This window comes from Anomaloglossus baeobatrachus, chromosome 8 (genome assembly GCF_048569485.1).
Source record: "Anomaloglossus baeobatrachus isolate aAnoBae1 chromosome 8, aAnoBae1.hap1, whole genome shotgun sequence".
In the NCBI taxonomy this organism is placed as follows: Eukaryota; Metazoa; Chordata; class Amphibia; order Anura; family Aromobatidae; genus Anomaloglossus; species Anomaloglossus baeobatrachus.
In genome coordinates this window covers 125863463-125881264 of record NC_134360.1, presented here as the reverse complement: position 1 = coordinate 125881264, position 17802 = coordinate 125863463, and the positions used below count along the sequence as shown (strand labels likewise).

The 17802-nt window shown below is 45.9% G+C and overlaps 1 protein-coding gene across 1 annotated transcript in view; it reads left to right on the top strand.

Moving 5' to 3' along the window:
* DUSP12 (dual specificity phosphatase 12) overlaps positions 1-17588 on the top strand; it is a 96348-nt gene extending 78760 nt beyond the window's left edge. The window contains exons 6-7 of the mRNA XM_075320925.1: positions 1104-1281; positions 17028-17588. Coding sequence (XP_075177040.1) covers positions 1104-1281; positions 17028-17168 — 319 coding nt within the window. The 3' untranslated portion in view covers positions 17169-17588. The remainder of the gene's footprint in view (positions 1-1103; positions 1282-17027) is intronic.
* Positions 17589-17802: the final 214 nt, after the last annotated feature.

Genomic DNA, 17802 nt, shown 5'->3' with positions numbered 1-17802 from the left:
ATCTGTTGGACCTGGTGAGAGCACTCAGGATCTACATTTCCCGCACGGCGCCTCTGCGCCGTTCGGATGCACTCTTTATCCTGGTCGCTGGTCAGCATAAAGGGTCGCAAGCTTCCAAATCCACCCTTGCGCGGTGGATCAAGGAACCAATTCTTCACGCCTACCGTTCTGCTGGGCTTCCGACTCCTTCTGGACTGAAGGCCCATTCTACCAGAGCCGCGGGTGCGTCCTGGGCATTACGGCATCAGGCTACGGCTCAGCAGGTGTGCCAGGCGGCTACCTGGTCGAGTCTGCACACTTTTACCAAGCATTATCAGGTGCATACCTACGCTTCGGCGGATGCCAGCCTAGGTAGACAAGTCCTGCAGGCGGCGGTGGCCCACCTGTAAGAAAGGGCTGCCTGACAGCCCGATCACGAGGTATTCTTTTACCCACCCAGGGACTGCTTTTGGACGTCCCAATTGTCTGGGTCTCCCAATTAGGAGCGAAAAAGAAGAAGGGAATTTTGTTTACTTACCGTAAATTCCTTTTCTTCTAGCTCCAATTGGGAGACCCAGCACCCGCCCTGTTTTTTCTTAGGGTATTTGTTTTTCGGGTGCACAATGTGGTTCATGTTGATAAGTTACGTTCTCCGATATTGTTTATCGGATTGAATTTGTTTTTGAAACAGTTATTGGCTTTCCTCCTTCTTGCTTTTGCACTAAAACTGAGGGACCCGTGCTCCCACGGGGGGGTGTATAGCCAGAAGGGGAGGGGCCTTACACTTTTAAGTGTAGTACTTTGTGCGGCCTCCGGAGGCAGTAGCTATACACCCAATTGTCTGGGTCTCCCAATTGGAGCTAGAAGAAAAGGAATTTACGGTAAGTAAACAAAATTCCCTTCTTTTATATGAATAAAGAATTGTCATTTTATCTTCTGGAAGACGCTGGAATTTTTTTCTATTTGCCTTTGTGATTACACACCCGGGCCAGGGTGTTTCCGTGCGTCGGGGGTGAGATCTGGGAGTGAAGAGGGGTGAGCTGAAAATCCTTGTTTTCTCTATTTAGAAGTAGTTACAACATTATCTGTGTCTTTCTGTAACACATTTTTTTCTGTTCTTTCAGGCGTTCCTTGTTCAGAGCAGGAAGTATCCTGAATCATGCCTTAGGTGATGGACCTGCAGCGTTTGCTCATAAAAGACTGGCACCATTAACCGTTTCAGACCCTACAAAGTGCACCTCATTTTTTGTAGAGCCAGTGCAGTGGATGGGGGATTCACTTTTGGGAGTACTGGATGGACAGGTAAAGTTAGAATTTTATACAATCAAATATAGCAAATTAATAAATGATTGTCATCAAATTATGTCTCAGTTTCTCATAAATTAGTATCCAATCTATAGCTGCAAAAAAGGGAATGACTAAAACATAACTTTAAATCTTTACGTTACAATCACATACAACAAATAAGTGAACAAAGTGCAAGTAACTATGTTGCATCCCTTTTATCAAATACAGCCGGGGATGTTGTGATCCTTATTATAAATCAAAAAAGGAGGAAAAAAAGGTCCAGTGAGACAGGCAGAAGTATGTAAGAAAAAAAAGTTTTTATTTAAAAATAGAAGTGAAGCTATAGTGAGCAGTAATCTGACAGTGTTAAAAATGTTTTTTTAAAGGACTATGCATTTCAGCTGTGAAGCCTGCTTTTGGGTCTTACAAAGTACTTTACAGCCGAAATGTGTAGACCTTTAAAGGGGTTATCCGGCTTCTTTTGACTTTTTTTCATCATTACACTATTGGGCTACATTGGGCAGGTAAGTAGATAGAGACCAGTTACCTGCCCTGCTGTCAGCCCCTCTCCCCCGGCTCAGAGTGGTCATGTGACCGCTCCTGCCGCGATTTTGCTGCTTCCGGTCATTTCATGTCTACATGGGCAGGGCCATGTTGACATGCAAATCTGGAACAGCATGTTACCGCCCTGCTGGGCTGTACAGTGCGTGGAGTAACCGCCCCTGTTCCCTGTACCCTCCCACACATTGCCCAGTACCCCGTACTCTGTCCACAACCTCCCACACACTCCGTAGTCTCCCTCCCCCGCCTCCTGTGTCCAGCTACGTGCGCCCTGAATTCCAGCCGATTCAGTGTCCAGTTCAATAAGGCAAGGAACACTTGCTGTCAGATACACTGTCAGCGCTGTGTCCCCAGCGCTTTATCATGTTTACTGCCTGACGCCCTGGGAACTGTTTCACCCCCCCCTGCCCCCCTCCCCCGTGCGCGCTGTCTGTCATCATGGGTCATCTGTGTATGTGCATCAGTCTGTGTCCCGCGCCAGCCCCGCGGATGCCCGCACTGCAGCGTGTCAGTGTTTGCCCCCCTCTGCAGTGCTGCTTCTCACCCTGCAGTGCGAAATAAAGCGAGCAGGGAGCAGGAGCCGGCATCTGGCAGCTGCGGTAAGCTGTAACCAAGGTAAACATCGGGTAACCAAGGTGGTTACCCGATATTTACCTTCGTTACCAGCCTCCGCAGCTCTCTCGCTGCCAGCGCCGGCTCCTGCTCTCTGCACATGTAGCTGCAGTACACATCGGGTTAATTAACCCAATGTGTACTGTAGCTAGGAGAGCAAGGAGCCAGCGCTAAGCAGTGTGCGCGGCTCCCTGCTCTGTGCACATGTAGCTGCAGTACACATCGTGTAATTAACCCGATGTGTACTGTAGCTAGGAGAGCAGGGAGCCAGCGCCCAGTGTGCGCGGCTCCCTGCTCTCTGCACATGTAGCTGCAGGTTAGATTAGATGAGATAATTACCTGCTGTGACGATCTCCTGCCTCCTGACGTCACCACGGTCACTGCCTTCTCTGCCTGTCTCGCGGGCGGCCCGAGACTGTCACTAGCAGTGACGTCACGGGCTCTCGCGATACTGCGTAGAACGCGGCGGGCATAGAAGTCAGTGACAGCGCTGACGTCAGCAGAGCAGGAGATCGTTACTGCAGGTAATGATCTCATCTAACCTCCTGACGGCAGCGCTCGGCATCCCCTGCAGTAACCTGGGCTGACCTATTGATGTTAGCTCAGGTCACTGCACGGCTCTCCCAGCCAATGGGGAACATTTTGTTCTTCATTGACTGGGAGTCTCATTGACTATGGTATGGATCGCCGTGGGACCCCCCCTTATTGGATTACGCCGGACCCGGATTTGATTGTTCTTGTCAATAAATTGTTGAAAGAGGGAATGTGGGGAGTGTTTTTTCAAATAAAACTTTTTTTGTTGTCTATTTTTTATTTCTTACTGACTGGGTTGGTGATGTCGGGTATCTGATAGACGTCTGACCTCACCAACCCCAGGGCTTGATGCCAGGTGACATTACACATCTGGCATCAACCCCATATATTACCCCGTTTGCCAACGCACCAGGGCAACGGGATGAGTTGGGGCAAAGCGCCAGGATTGGCACATCCAATGGATGCGCCACTTCTGGGGCAGCTGTAGCCTGCTATTTTTAGGCTGGGGAGTGTCCAATAACGGTGGACCTCCCTAGTCTGAGAATACCAGACCACAGCTGTCCGCTTTACCTTGGCTGGTGATGCAATTTGGGGGGGGACCCCACGTTTTTTGTTTTAAATTATTTATTTAATTTTAAATAACAGCGTGGGGTGCCCTCTGTTTTGGATTACCAGCCAAGGTGAAGCTGCCAGCTGTGGTCTGCAGGCTGCAGCCGTCTGCTTTACCCTAGCTGGCTACAAAAGATAGGGGGACCTCACGTCGTTTTTTTTTTAATTATTTATTTATTGACTAAATACAAGGCTAAGCACCCTTTAGTGCCACATGAAAGGCACTACAGGGTGCCAGCTTAGAATATGCGGGGGGATAGAACATTATATTGGTCTTTCTCATCTATTATCTATCCCTCTATCTATCCCTTGATTCATTCATCCATCCCTCTATTTATCCCTCTAGCTATCTGTCTCTATCTATCCCTCTATCTATCTAGCTGCTTCCGTTTTTTTGCAGTATGAAAAAAATAGGAAGGTATGCAGATGACACACGGACCATATACGGAACGGATGCTACACAGTTGCATCCGTGAAAAAACATGACCATTTTTTTGCGGACCGCAAAAACTGGGTAGTCCTGTGAATGTAGCCTAATCAAGAGGCTTATGTGGGTGATGTATTTAATTACAAAAAACTGTTTTTTCTTGGTGTATGTGTTTATTTACTGTCACAGATTACTAAGGGGGGGGGGGTGTCTCATAGACCCTGACGATTAATATCTGGCTTAGAGGCAGCTGTGGGCTGTGATTAACTTCATATTAGCCTGATTGCCACTGCCCCAGAGCAACCAGGAAGAGCCAGGTAAATTGCTGGGATTGTCACATCTAATGGATGTGACAATCCTGAGTGGCTGCAGGCTGCTATTTTTAGGCACGGGGCGGCTCAATAAATAGGGGTCTCCCCAGCCTGACAATACCAGCCCCCAGCTTTTGTAGTTTATCATGCCTGGGTACCAAAATTCGGGGGGACTGAATTTCGTTTATTTTTAAATTATTTTTGTAAATCAAGAAAAAAGCCGCATGCAGTTCCGCTTATTTGGATACACAGCCAAGATAAGCGCACGGCTTGGGGCTGCATACTGTAGCCATATGCTTTTTCTGTTCTTGGTGTCATAATAGGGGAGAAAAACACAGTGAAAAATTGTATGCGTTTTATACCACAATATTGATCCGCAGAGTTGAATTGCTTTCCCGCTCATCAACCGTCTTGGCGCCCGTGATTGGTTGTAGGCAGATGCTGTCACATACGCTAAGGGTGCGTCTGACTGCAACCAATCACAGGAGACAGGACAGCCGGAGGACGGGGAAAGGAGTGCATATGAATGAGCAGTAATTAGCGGCCCAGCAAGTGAAGGAGAAGCCACAGGAGTAGTGTACAGCTGCAACGGAGCCTCGGTCAGTATGAAGCGCTTTCTTCTTTTTTTTTTTTTTTACTTTACTATTAATTTTTAATTTCACAAGTGCCTGATCCTGATCACACATCCGGAATCCAGGGCCTGGTTCTGCCCAACAATAGCCTCTGATACTCTGAACGAGTTTTTTCAGTAGCTACTCTGAAAAGATGACGCAAAGTTTCGTGAACCTCCATTTTCAACAACCCACAAAGTACAGTTTCATCAACACAGTATGATAGCCCCGACACAACCCACCACATTTTATAATGGCTCACACACAGTATAATGCGCTTCACATAGACATCCAAATACTATAATGTCCCCCTCATACAGCCCAGCAAACTATATTTTGGCCCCTACACAGATCAAAACAGTATAATGGCTGCTCCACCTAATGATTAAAAAAATTACTCATCTCTCCCCATTCTCCCGCTGCTCCAATCTTCGCAGCAGGTGTCCTGAATGTTTGGCACTGGTCTGCAGAGGGTGCGTTGAAGTGACATCATTGTGCCCTCTGCACTGAGACATCAAAGCTCATAAGCACAGGGAGAATAATGGAGGAGTGAGCCGTCAGATCATTGCTTTCAATTATATTGGCATTTATCGTTCAGTTGAACGTGCAATACAGGACGGAGGAATGAGTGAATGGAGCCTGGAACTACAGTTTATTAATCTCAGCTGTGATTGGTTACTATAGTAACAAAGGACAGTGTTAGTATAAGAGGTAATAAGATGTCAGTGGGGAGATGGATGGAGAGAGACAGACAGGGAAAGAAAAGAGACGGAAAGCTAGAGACAGACAGAGACAGACGGTGAACGAGACAGTGCGGAAATGAAAGCCACCTTACAGACCTGCATCATGCTAGTAGTGACATAGCCATGCTGTGATGTATGACAGCATGACCAAAATATCATGGAGACCAAGGAAAAAATAGTGGTCAAGATTTTTCACAAAAATCTGCAGTAACTATATTTTATTGTAGATGATGATTATTATTATTATCGCACTATTTCTTGCTTGCTGCTACACAGTGTAGATATGTGAATCCTCACATCACATGCAGCAGACACAGTTGTCGACAGTCAGAATGAATGGTCATGTGACCAGTCGTATGCAATCTGCACACTCCACATTCGGAGCCCAATGTGTCAATTCATATAGTGACACATAGAGGGATAAGCCTGGAGAATCTATGTGCATATATATATATATATATATATATATATATATATATATATATATATATATATATATATATATATATGTATGTATATGTATGTATGTGTATGTATATATATATATATGTATATGTATACACATAACTATATGACACAAACCATGCACGCACACATGTACCATACATACATGGCGTATATATCTACTATAGACTCACATTGGGTGCTATATATAGTCTGCCTTAGGCTATGTGCGCACGTTGCGTAAATACATGCAGTTACGCTGCGCTTTGTAGCGCAGCGTAACTGCATGCGTCCTGCGTCCCCTGCACAGTCTATGGAGATTGTGCAGGGGCCGTGCGCACGTGGCATATTAGAGCGCAGCGCTTCGGCTGCTGCCCAAAGCGCGTGTTCTAAGAAGTGACATGTCACTTCTTCCGTGCGCTCTGCCGGCAGCTCCTGCTCTGTCTATGGCAGGAGCTGCAGGCAGAGCGCATGGAATCGGCTTTTTTTTTTTCTCTACGGACATTTTCTGCAGCGATTTGAAGCGCACGTGTGCTCTTCAGATCGCTGCAGAAATTTCTGCAGGGCTAGTACACAACGTGCGCACATAGCCTTACACAGTATTCATTTATCTATAAGGGGTGAGGAACATGTAACAACTCTTTCTGTTACCATTGTGGATGGGATGTGAGCTAATTGCTGTGTCACAGATGAGAGAAGCTGGATCTCTGCTCTGTCACATGCTGAGAGGTCAGGTGCTGGGCAGAATACTGACAGCCATTGAATGTGCAGAGGGAGGGCAGGGGGCGTTTCTGGACACTGAGGCTGGGTGGTGCCAGCTCTGACTGAGGTTTGGCAACCAAGAATACAGGAAATTGTCATGTTTGTTGGAGCTGAATGTAAACAAGGTGCTGCAGAGAATAAAGGGTGAATTCAAGAGGAACAAAAGTTAAAAAACAAAAAATAACAATGTAGGGGTGATTTATATGACAATACAGCACAGATTAGCTTACAATTTTTTTTGGAGTGTATGTCGGATAACTCCTTTAAATAACATTTTTGACACTGTCAGACTACTAAATATTTTTCAGTAAAAAGTTTATTACATACTTTTGCCTGTCTTGCTGGACCTCCCCCCCCCCCCCCTCCTTTTTTTTTTATGCTGGTCTGTGCGGTGGACTCCCATCTTGGTCTGGAGCAATTACTACTAGCGGTAAGCTGGCGTTTTCTACTCTTCTTTTCATTCTTATTAAAAATCATATAACATGGCAACCTCTTTTCAGGATGTCCAGAATAGTACGTATCACATAAATTCAAATTCAAATGGAGCATCTAGAGATGAGCCACCCCCCCTAGAGTTCGGTTCATCGAATGGTGCCCCGTTCAACGAGCCATTCGTCGAACTCTCGAACCCCATAGGAAACAATGGGAGGCAATCACAAACACATAAAAACACCTAGAAAACACCCTCAAAGTTGTCCAAAAGGTGCAAACAACTCCCAAGACAACACAAACACATGGGAAAGGGATAAGGACAAATACTCATGCGAACACTAAACAGCTGGACGAGGAAAAAGAGGAGAGACAGATATAGGCATGGCTTGCCCTTCTAAAGTCATGTAAAACACAGCAAGGAGCTCCAAGCAGACTCTCACTTTTTTCCAAAAATTGGGCCCCACAGACACCACTTCAGTGGCAGCACTTGTGCCCTAGTTGTACACTTCACAGGTAGATTTGCATCAAGCACATGTAAAAATACGCCAGCCTTAACCGTCCCCAGGATGACACCGGGATAGGTAGCAAAGTCTTTGCTGAACCATGACTTGTTCATCTTGGCTCATTTTTAAAAACACAGCAAGGGTTACTCCAAGCGGAGTCTCTCTTTTTCCAAAAATTGGGCCATAGACACCACTTCAGTGGCAGCACTTGTGCCCCAGTTGCAAACTTGACAAGTACATTTGCATCAAGCACATTCCAAATACACAAGCATTTACTCTCCCCAGGATGACACAGGGGTAGTAAAGTCCTTGCGGATCCATGACTTGTTCATTTTGTCACTGGACAGTCACTGGACAGACGCGTGTGCTTATCTGTCAGCACACACCCAGCAGCACTGAAGACACGTTCAGAGACAACGCTGGCAGCTGGACACGACAAGATCTCCAAGGCGTAAGTGGCGAGCTCAGGCCATTTTTCAAGATTTGATGCCCAAAATGAGCAAGGCTCCAGTTGCAAAGTCATGGCATCGATGTTCATTTGGAGATACTCCTGTATCATCCTCTGAAGCCGTTGACTATGTGTCAGACTTCTAGTCTCTGTTGGCCTTTCAAAGGATGGTCTAAAAAAATTATGAAAGGATTCAATAAAATTGCTGTTACGAGCACCAGATACGGTGCTGCTGGTATGGGTAGACTGTTGATGACGAGACAATCCCATGTTTGTCAAGTTACAACTGGGAGATTCACTCCGTGCACCACTGGGGTTTGGTGGAAAAGCCGAGCTAAGATTGAGTAACAGCTGTTGCTGATACTCCTGCATACGTGCGTACCTTTCTATGGCTGGAATTATTTCACAAAATGTGGACTTGTACCGGAGATCTAATAGTGTGGCAACCCAGTAGTCATCATCACTTCTAATTTTGACAATACGAGGGTCATGTTGGAGGTAGTGCAGCAAGAAGGCGCTCACGTGTCTTGCGCATCCATGCGGACCAAGTCCTTGCTGTGTTTGTGGCATTGAGGTGCTAACCGTTCTTTCTTCCTCTGACATCTCCCCCCAACCTCTTTCAACTGAAATTTGACCAAGGTCTCCCTCATCTGCTGAGTCTTCCATGTCCATGGACAGTTCGTCCTCCATTTCTTCATGTTCTCCTGCACCTTCCTCAACATTTCGCCTGCTACCATGTGCCCTTGTTAATCCCTCTCCCCCACCGTCCCATGCCTGCCGCCTTGGTGATGATGAACGTCTGGACCTTGGTGATGTTGTTATCCCTTGCGGATATGAATCCTCATGTACTTCCTCCCCTTCCTGTTGAACCACCCCCTGACTCCGAATAGTGTTTAGCGTGTGCTCCAGCATGAAAATGACTGGAATTGTCATGCTGATAATGGCATTGTCAGCGCTAAACATATTCGTCGCCATGTCGAAACTGTGCAGAAGGGTGCATAGCTCCTTGATCTGAGACCACTCCATCAGGGTGATCTGCCCCACCTCTGCATCTCGTTGGCCCAGGCTATACGTCATGACGTATTGCACCAGTGCTCGGCGATGCTGCCACAGTCGCTGTAACATGTGGAGAGTCGAATTCCAGCGTGTTGGCACATCGCATTTCAGGCGATGAAACGGCAGGCCGAAAGACTTCTGGAGCGATGCAAGTTGCTCAGCTGCGGCGGTTGAACGGCGGAAGTGAGCATACAGTTTTCGTGCCCTGTGCAGAAGGCCATCTAGGCCGGGATAATGTGTTAAAAATTGCTGGACAACAAGGTTCAACACGTGAGCCATACAAGGCACGTGTGTCACCTTGCCCAGGCGAAGGGCCGCACCCAGGTTTGCAGCATTGTCGCACACGGCCTTACCTGGCTGCAGGTTGAGTGGAGACAACCATTTATGAAACTCGGACAGCTGTCAACTGTGTGACTCTTATTTCCACAACATTTCAAGCTAAAGACCGTCTGATGCCGTTGCGCTCTGCTGCCAGCATAGTAAGGAGGTGTGCGTGATTCCTTGTGCGCAGTTACAACGCTGGTGGCCTGACCAGGCAGGCTTGGGGCGGAGGTGGAGGACCCAGAGGAGGTTGAGGAGGCAGAAGCGTTGGAGGAACTTATACATACAGAGGATTGACGCAGAAGTCGTGGGTACGGCAAGACTTGTTCAGCAGACCCTTCTCCATCTATCACCATAGTTACCAGTGCCCAGTCAGCGACATGTAACGCCCCTCTCTATGCTTACTGATCCAAGTATCGGTGGTGAAATGCACCCGTTCACACACAGAGTTTCTCAAGGAAGCGGTGATGTTGTGTGCGACATGCTGGTGTAGCCCAGGCACACCTTTCTTGGAGAAGTAGTGGCGACTGGGCATCTGGTACTGGGGCACAGCAACGGACATAAGGTCTCGAAAATCCTCTGCGTCCACCAGGCGGAAAGGCAGCATTTCCGTAGTCAAGAGCTTACAGAGGGATAAAGTCAACCTCTTAGCTTTGTCAAGGGTCGGAGGAAATGGCCTTTTATTTGTCCACATCTGAGGGACAGAGATCTGGCTGCTGTGTGTAGATGGTGGTGAGTAGGGTGTCCCTGGAAAAATGCAGGTTTGTGAGGAAAGTGCAGGCGTAGACATGATGTTGCCTTCAACCAATGTTGGTGCTATTGATGTCTGAGAGAGCTGTACACACGCACTTGTTTCCCCTTCCAAACCAACTGACGATCTAACAAGCAGACTGCCTGTTGCGGTTACAGTGGTGGAAGTTGTGCTGGAAAACCATGTGTGACAGCTGTCCCCCCAGTAATAGAAGATGAAGAGCACGCGGATGCACTGGAAGGGGCAGGCGGTGGTTGGCCCGCTACGCTAGGCCGCATTGCAGCACAGTGAGCTTCCCACTGGGAATTATGCTTGGTATTCATGTGACGATTCATGGAAGAAGTTGTCAAACTGGTGAGCTTTTTGCCTCTACTTATAGATTCCCGACAAATTTTACAGATCACATGATTTGGGAGATCCTTTGCAAGGTCAAAAAAGGACCAGGCAAGGCAAGGCTTAGAGATTATGCGACCTGCTGAGCCACCCCGACTTGTGCTCAGAGGCAGAGTGGTGGCTGAGGATGCAGTTGTAGACGTGCTACCAGTACTCCGACTCTGTCCAGGAAGGCGCAAGGTAACTTCGTCGTCAGTTGCATCCTCCTCCACCGCCTCTGTTGACCTCCTCAAGTGCCTGACTGTGGGTTGACAGTAAGTGGGATCTGGAACTTCATTATCAAGCGTTGTGTTTGCACTTCCCTCGCCCTCAGACCTAGCCTCTTCCTGCCCTGACCGAATATTTAAGTTGTCATCCCAATCTGGTATCTGCGTCTCATCGTCATCAGTATGTTCCTCATTGTCTCCACCAACAGGAGTTACAGTTTGGGAATGAGGGTCTACATTATGCTCACAAACTTGGTCCTCACGGCCTGAATCATAGTCACAAAGGTTCTGGGCATCACTGCAGACCATTTCCTGGTCTGTATTCACTGTAGCTTGGGAGCAGACCTCTGATTCCCAGGCTATAGTGTGACTGAACAGCTCTGCAGACTCAGCCATCTCTGTTCCACCATACTGTGCAGGGCGGGTGGAGACTTGATAGCTGGGAGAAAGCAATTGTGATTGGGATGACAACTCAGAGGACAGGTTTTTTTTTTTTATGTGGTAGTTGAGGTGGAGGAGAGGGCACTTGTTGGAGCACTTGAGATCCATTCAAGCATGTTCTTTTTTTTGTGCATCATCTACCTTTCTTACAGTTGTTCGGATCCTTCAAAATGGGAGCACATCGGATTGTCCACAGAAAGTAGTAGACATCTTACTTTTGCTGTAAGATGGCCTATCTTCAGCAGATGTTATTGTAGCTTTGCCACCTTCCCCACGGACACAAACTTTTTTCCTTTTCCAACACGCCTGTTCCCCTTTCCACCAGCATCTGTCCTTTTGCCACACATTTTGTTAGCGACAAGATTAGTCCCTTAAAATGTGGTAGCAAAAATTGAGAGGTGGTGTAGATTGCAGAGGTCATCTAGCTTTATTGGCAGCTTAACAACCAACACTGACTATCCCTGACAATGCAACTATGGCCCTAATACTGGCAGCACTGTTTGCTATAAAAATAGCGTAGCAAAATGTGCATGAGGGTTTAATGCAGAGGGGCTGGTAAATGCTTGTCACCAGTAGGACACAAAATTAGTAGAGCAGCCACTGTTTGGATGCCATTTATATTCAGCACTGTTTGCTATAAAAAATAGCGTAGCAAAATGTGCATCAGGGTTTAATGCAGAGGGGCTGGTAAATGCTTGTCACCAGTGGGACACAAAATTAGTAGAGCAGCCATTTTTTTGGATGACACTTATGTCCAGCACTGTTTGCTATAAAAATAGCGTGGCAAAAGTGGGCAGGTGGGTACAGTGGCCGTGTTCTCTGGGTCAGTGGACAGGAAAGGAAGCCTCACTTTCTATCCCTCCTAATGGTGAAATGCAGCAAGGAATTCCCTAAGCTTAGGTACACAGACGCTGTTATCTGAAGCTGTATACAGCGTTTCCACGGACCTGACTGTCACCTATGGCTCTGAGCCCGGGAAAATGAGCCCTGAAAAGGACTGAAATAAACTTCTGTCCCTAATCTGTAGAGCGCTGTGTGTGTAGCGTACACATCCGGAGCGGCGCCAGGAGCTGCGTGAGCGGTGACTGACACCTACACGCAGAAAGCAGATAATGGCGCCGTGAGAGAAAATGTCCGTATTTATAATGCAAGGACATGTGACATGGACAGCCTATGACACATGCCCTTGCTTGTCTGGCAAAAAAGACCACTTAGCTGTGTGTGTGTCTGGGATTGGCTGACATGCTGGCCCGCCCCACTGCACGCGCGCTTAGTGAAAAAAAAAATGGCGATCGCCATTATCCCAGCAGCACTGATCTAAACGCGCAGCCCCTGCACACTATACGCTGAAATTAGATAATAGTGTGAAGCACACAGTGACTCACACTATTAAAGTGAAAAGCCAGCTAGTAAATAGCCTGGCTTTTTGCTGATCGAACTGTTCTCGAACGTAACTCGAGCTATCGAGCTTTTAGCATAAAGCTCGCGTTCGCGTTCGATCTCGAGCACCCTCCAAAATCACTCGAACATGAAATTGGCGAACCTTGAACATCGCTCTACTCTAGTAGCATCATCTAATCTCTTCAGTCAACATTGATTGTTGTCCATGTAATTTTTAAAAAGACAATCAATATCGTACTCTTACTGATCAGAATCGGACAATAGATCAATATGTAATCCTTATGCTGATTATGTATAGATCAATATAACATTTGGGGTGGTCTCACCCAGTCAAAGGATTCAGAGGTGATGGAGTCATGAAGGAGGGCAGCAGGGTCACACTTCATCTGTATGCTGAACACTCCCTATGATCGCTAATCATCTGGTCTTAAAATTCCCAAGACTCTAGCCTCCCAAGGGCAGTACACATCTGATACTACAACACCTATGGCCATATTGAGCCCTGTTCACTTTCTAACGCGTTTCCTCCACCACGATTCATTAGGAGAATTGCTTCATAGGCTCAAAGACATCCATAGGATGTTTAGGCTAGAGTTGAGTGAGTACTTAACTATTTGTACTCACTATACTCATAACGAATACTGTCTAAGGCTATGTGCGCACTTACCGGATTTTACCGCGGATTTTTTGCGGTTTTGCTGCATGTTTCGCTGCAGAAAATGTTCATAACATCTCTGCAGTGAATCACCAGCAAAACCTATGGGCAAAAAAAATCCTGTGCGCACTAGGCGGAATTTGACAGCTGCATGTTTTGCTGCGGGATTCCCGCAGCAAAAACAATTGCATGTCAATTCTTTTCCGCACGTCGCTGCGGGATTTCACTACATTGACTCCAATGTTAATCGTGAAATCCCGCAGGGAATAACGCAGGAAGCAAATTCTGTGCGGTTCACTGCGTTTTCCTGCGTTATTCCCTGCGGTATTTCGCGGTTTACCTCCGGTAATGTACATCGCCTGTCTGCGGTTTTGCAGGGAAGTGATGTCATTACAGGAAGAGGAAGCCGTGCAGAGAGTAAACACACACACACACACACACACACACACACACTCACAGACATCACAGACACAGGACACAGACACATGGAACACACATAGAAAGAAAACGGAAATATAGAAAACAAAGAACGTGGGCTCCGCTGTATATTTACCGTCCAGCCGAGGTAAACACACAGTGGCGGCCCGGTATTCTCAGGCTGGGGAGGGAGAGGGGCAGGGTTAATGTTCCCCGCCTCCCTCCCTCCTCCCGCAGCCGAGAATATCAGCCGCAGCTGCCCCGGTACTGTCGCATGCATTATGCGGCAGCATCGGCGTGTCCCCGGCTCTTCCTGCCGCCGTGTAGCAGTGGCGGTCAGGGTAATACAAGGGGTTAATGGTGGTGGATCACCGCCATTAACTCCAGGCTTGATCATGGCAGCGTCTATGTGACAGCTGACATGATCAACCCGTAAGTAAAGTGAATAAAACACAGACACCGAAAAATCCTTTATTTTAAATAAAACAAACAAGCCTCGTTCACCATTTTATTAACCCCTCCCGCACCAAAGCTCCGGCGTAATCCACAGCTCTGACGTCCTGCGCTGCTTACATCCAGCCGCGACTGTCACAGACACAGCGCTGAATGAATGCAGCAGACAGCAGAGGTAATTACCGGTCATTTCCCACGGCCGGTAATGTGAACTCACTGCCGACCGTGGGAAATGTAGCGATCTGTCCTCTATCTATCTATCTATCTATCTGTCTGTCTGTCTGTCTGTCTGTCTGTCTGTCTATCTATCCCTCTATCTATTCTTCTGTCTATCTATCTACTATCTCAGAATTAAATGACTTTTTTTTTTTTCTTCAATGTGCTTTATTGCATTGAATGCAATAAAGCACATCCCAACCCGCACGCGGCAAAACCGCGAACAATACCGCGGTCAAACCGCGGCAAACCGCATGCGGTTTTTGGGTGCGGTTTGCCGCGGTTTTTTACCGCGGGTGCGGTAATCTTTGAGAGCATGCGGAATTTTCTCAAGAAAATTCCATTTCCCAGTGCACACATAGCCTAATATTCACGTATTCATTCCGAATAGTGTGTGCAATGCAAGTAATGGGGAAAACTAGTGCGGACTTTGGGTTACTCGTTAAATTGCGCGTATTCTTCATTGATTTGCATTGCACACGCTATGCAGAATGAATAAGAGTATATTAGACGGTACTCTTTATGAGTATAGTGAGTACAAATAGTTAGGTACTCGCTCAACTCTAGTTTAGACCCATGCTCAGACCCATGATGCTTTCACCTAGAGCCATATGTATTGTCGGTGATTTTTAATAAACTATTTGCACTTTGTTCACTTATTGGTTGTATGTGAGTTTATACATAAGGATTAAAAGTTACATTTTAATAATTCTCTTTTGCTGCTATATGTTAGAATTTTATAGCCTCAAACCAGATATGTCATACTCAAATACACAGTGAGCCAAAATGAAAAACGTGGACAAAATCAGTGAGCCACAACCCTTACATTCAGAAAAAAACACCATGAATCTGTCAGCCCGATTCTATTAGATGTGCCATAGCCATTAGAGATCCTGGAGAAGCGGGTGAAATTATAGCTGTGTGAGCGACGCTTACATCGTATTACTGTATAGTGGTGGAGGCCTGTATGGGTGACGCTCTCAGATGGCTTTCTGGGTGTAGTGTAGGATCAGAAGGCAGGAGTACAGTTTGTGTTTTACTAAGCTTTCTCCAGTATGCACACTACAAAAAAAATGTTAAGTGCCATATTCTGAGTGGGTATTCCCCATTAAATAGAAGCTCCTCACCTCTCAGTATATGGATCCTGGATGTATAGACTGCAGGTTTGTTCTATGCCGGTGTCCTTTACACATAGTTGTATACATAAGAGTGTTCTTGATGTCTCTCTTGTCACACATACATGTACAGTAAAAAAATAAAACATTAACCCCTTCCCCATGTAGGATGTAATGGTACATCCTATGTCAGGTGTGGGTGTTAGAAGCCGGCTCAGGAACTGAGTCCACATTGTACCTGGCTGTGTTGTACAGCCAGCATCTGCCTATAACTGCAGCAATCAGGTTGAGCTTAGCAATTGAAATGCCGCTGTTAATCTATGAAGGCTAACATTTAAATTGACAATTTTCTGGGGGCATGTATAAGACCCTCGACACTGGCACCTTGCTCCTCCTCTGAAGCCCATTTTAATTATATTGTACAATATTGGTATATTGCAGTATATAGTACATGTGATCAAAGGAGGAGAGGTTTAAAGCACTACTCCAGCGTTTTTTTGTTTTTTTTTTATTTCCCCACGAGAGTGGTTCTTTAAATGCAAGTCCCCTGCCCCTTGTCTTACACTCACCTGCCGCCATCTTCCTCTTTTATCAGCGCCGGTCTCTGGTGATTTTTTTTTACCTGCAGGCTACTCCAGTGTTTCATGGAGCGCGCTGGAGGTCACAATTCAATACAAGTCTACGAGAGCTTCATTTTGGCCTTGCTCTGGCTGTCGCAGAGTTGCATGGGGAGCTTGTGATGTAACTTCTCACTTACTGCAAGTCAGAAGTTGCTGTCACAAGATGGTGCTGCAGGATCAGAGCATTGTTGGGAAAAGGTGATGATGCCGGAGAAAGAGTATAAGACAGGGGACTTAAATTAAAGCACAAGCCAGTGCTAAAAAAACAAAAAACAAACAAATGCTGGAGTGGTCCTTTACTTCTCCTAAGGGGACTAATAAGTACAGTAAAAAAATAAAAAAGTGCTTTTAAATAAAAATAAATTACTCAGCATTTCCCAGTTTAGAAATAAAGAAATGTAAAAAAAAAGTCTTGTCTAACAAAATAAAAAAGTAATTAACTTTGATGGTGATTGTTATACAGAACTGATGTTTGTTTGCGATGCCTCAAAATATGCGGTATAGAATGATCGAAAGATATACAACAAAATGTTAGCACATCATGCACCAGCTCCGTCAACAGAAGGGGAAAAAAAGCTTTAGGTCTCAGAAAATATTGACACAAAATGGCGTTTTGTGTTTTTTTTTTTTTTTTAAATGTCCTCTTTAAGAAGTAAATATCACTGTGCTCATACAAAGTCCACATGTATCTGATTCACACGTCTTTGTAATACTTGCAGCTTCTCTGTCCCAAGTGTAATGCCAAACTGGGTTCCTTCAACTGGTACGGAGAACAGTGTTCATGCGGTCGATGGGTCACGCCGGCATTCCAGGTGCATAAGAACAGGGTGGATGAAGTCAAGCCAGTCCATGGAAGATGAGAATGCCGACACAGATCAACGCTGATGTATATGACGGAATAAATCACTTGTTTATATCATGTTATTTATAACTTTTTATTGTAAAATGCAGCACATTCTGCTGGTAGTTACACATATGACTGTGTACTGTCAACAAACCAAATTGGAGAGCCACAAGAAGCCTGAAGACTATGACCACCATTAATCAAGACACCAGTAGTTTTTTTGTTGTTGTTTTTTTTTTATTTTTTTTTTTGTGTGACCTTATACATGGGTGAAGTTCTTCAGAGAAGACTATAAAGAAATGTGACAGAACTATGCTACCTTTATTAAAAAAATAAATAAAAAATAACTGCAGCAAACCCACAACGTCTGCACATTGAAATTTTGGGAGAGAAAATCTGCAACAAAAAAAAACATTAAAGTAAAAACCTTGAGAAATGTGGAGTTCGAGGTGCTTTATATTTTGCAGATGCCATTAAACTGAAAGCCTCTATACCCTGTATGGTTCTTACCTCAGACACACGTTACCTCATCTATATATATAATTGCCTTATTCTGTCTGTCTGTCTGTCTGTCAGTCATGCTCCAAAATTGTGTCCTTACGGTAACACAAAGCTGATTGGCCGCTGGGCTCGCCATGGCCCCGCCCCCC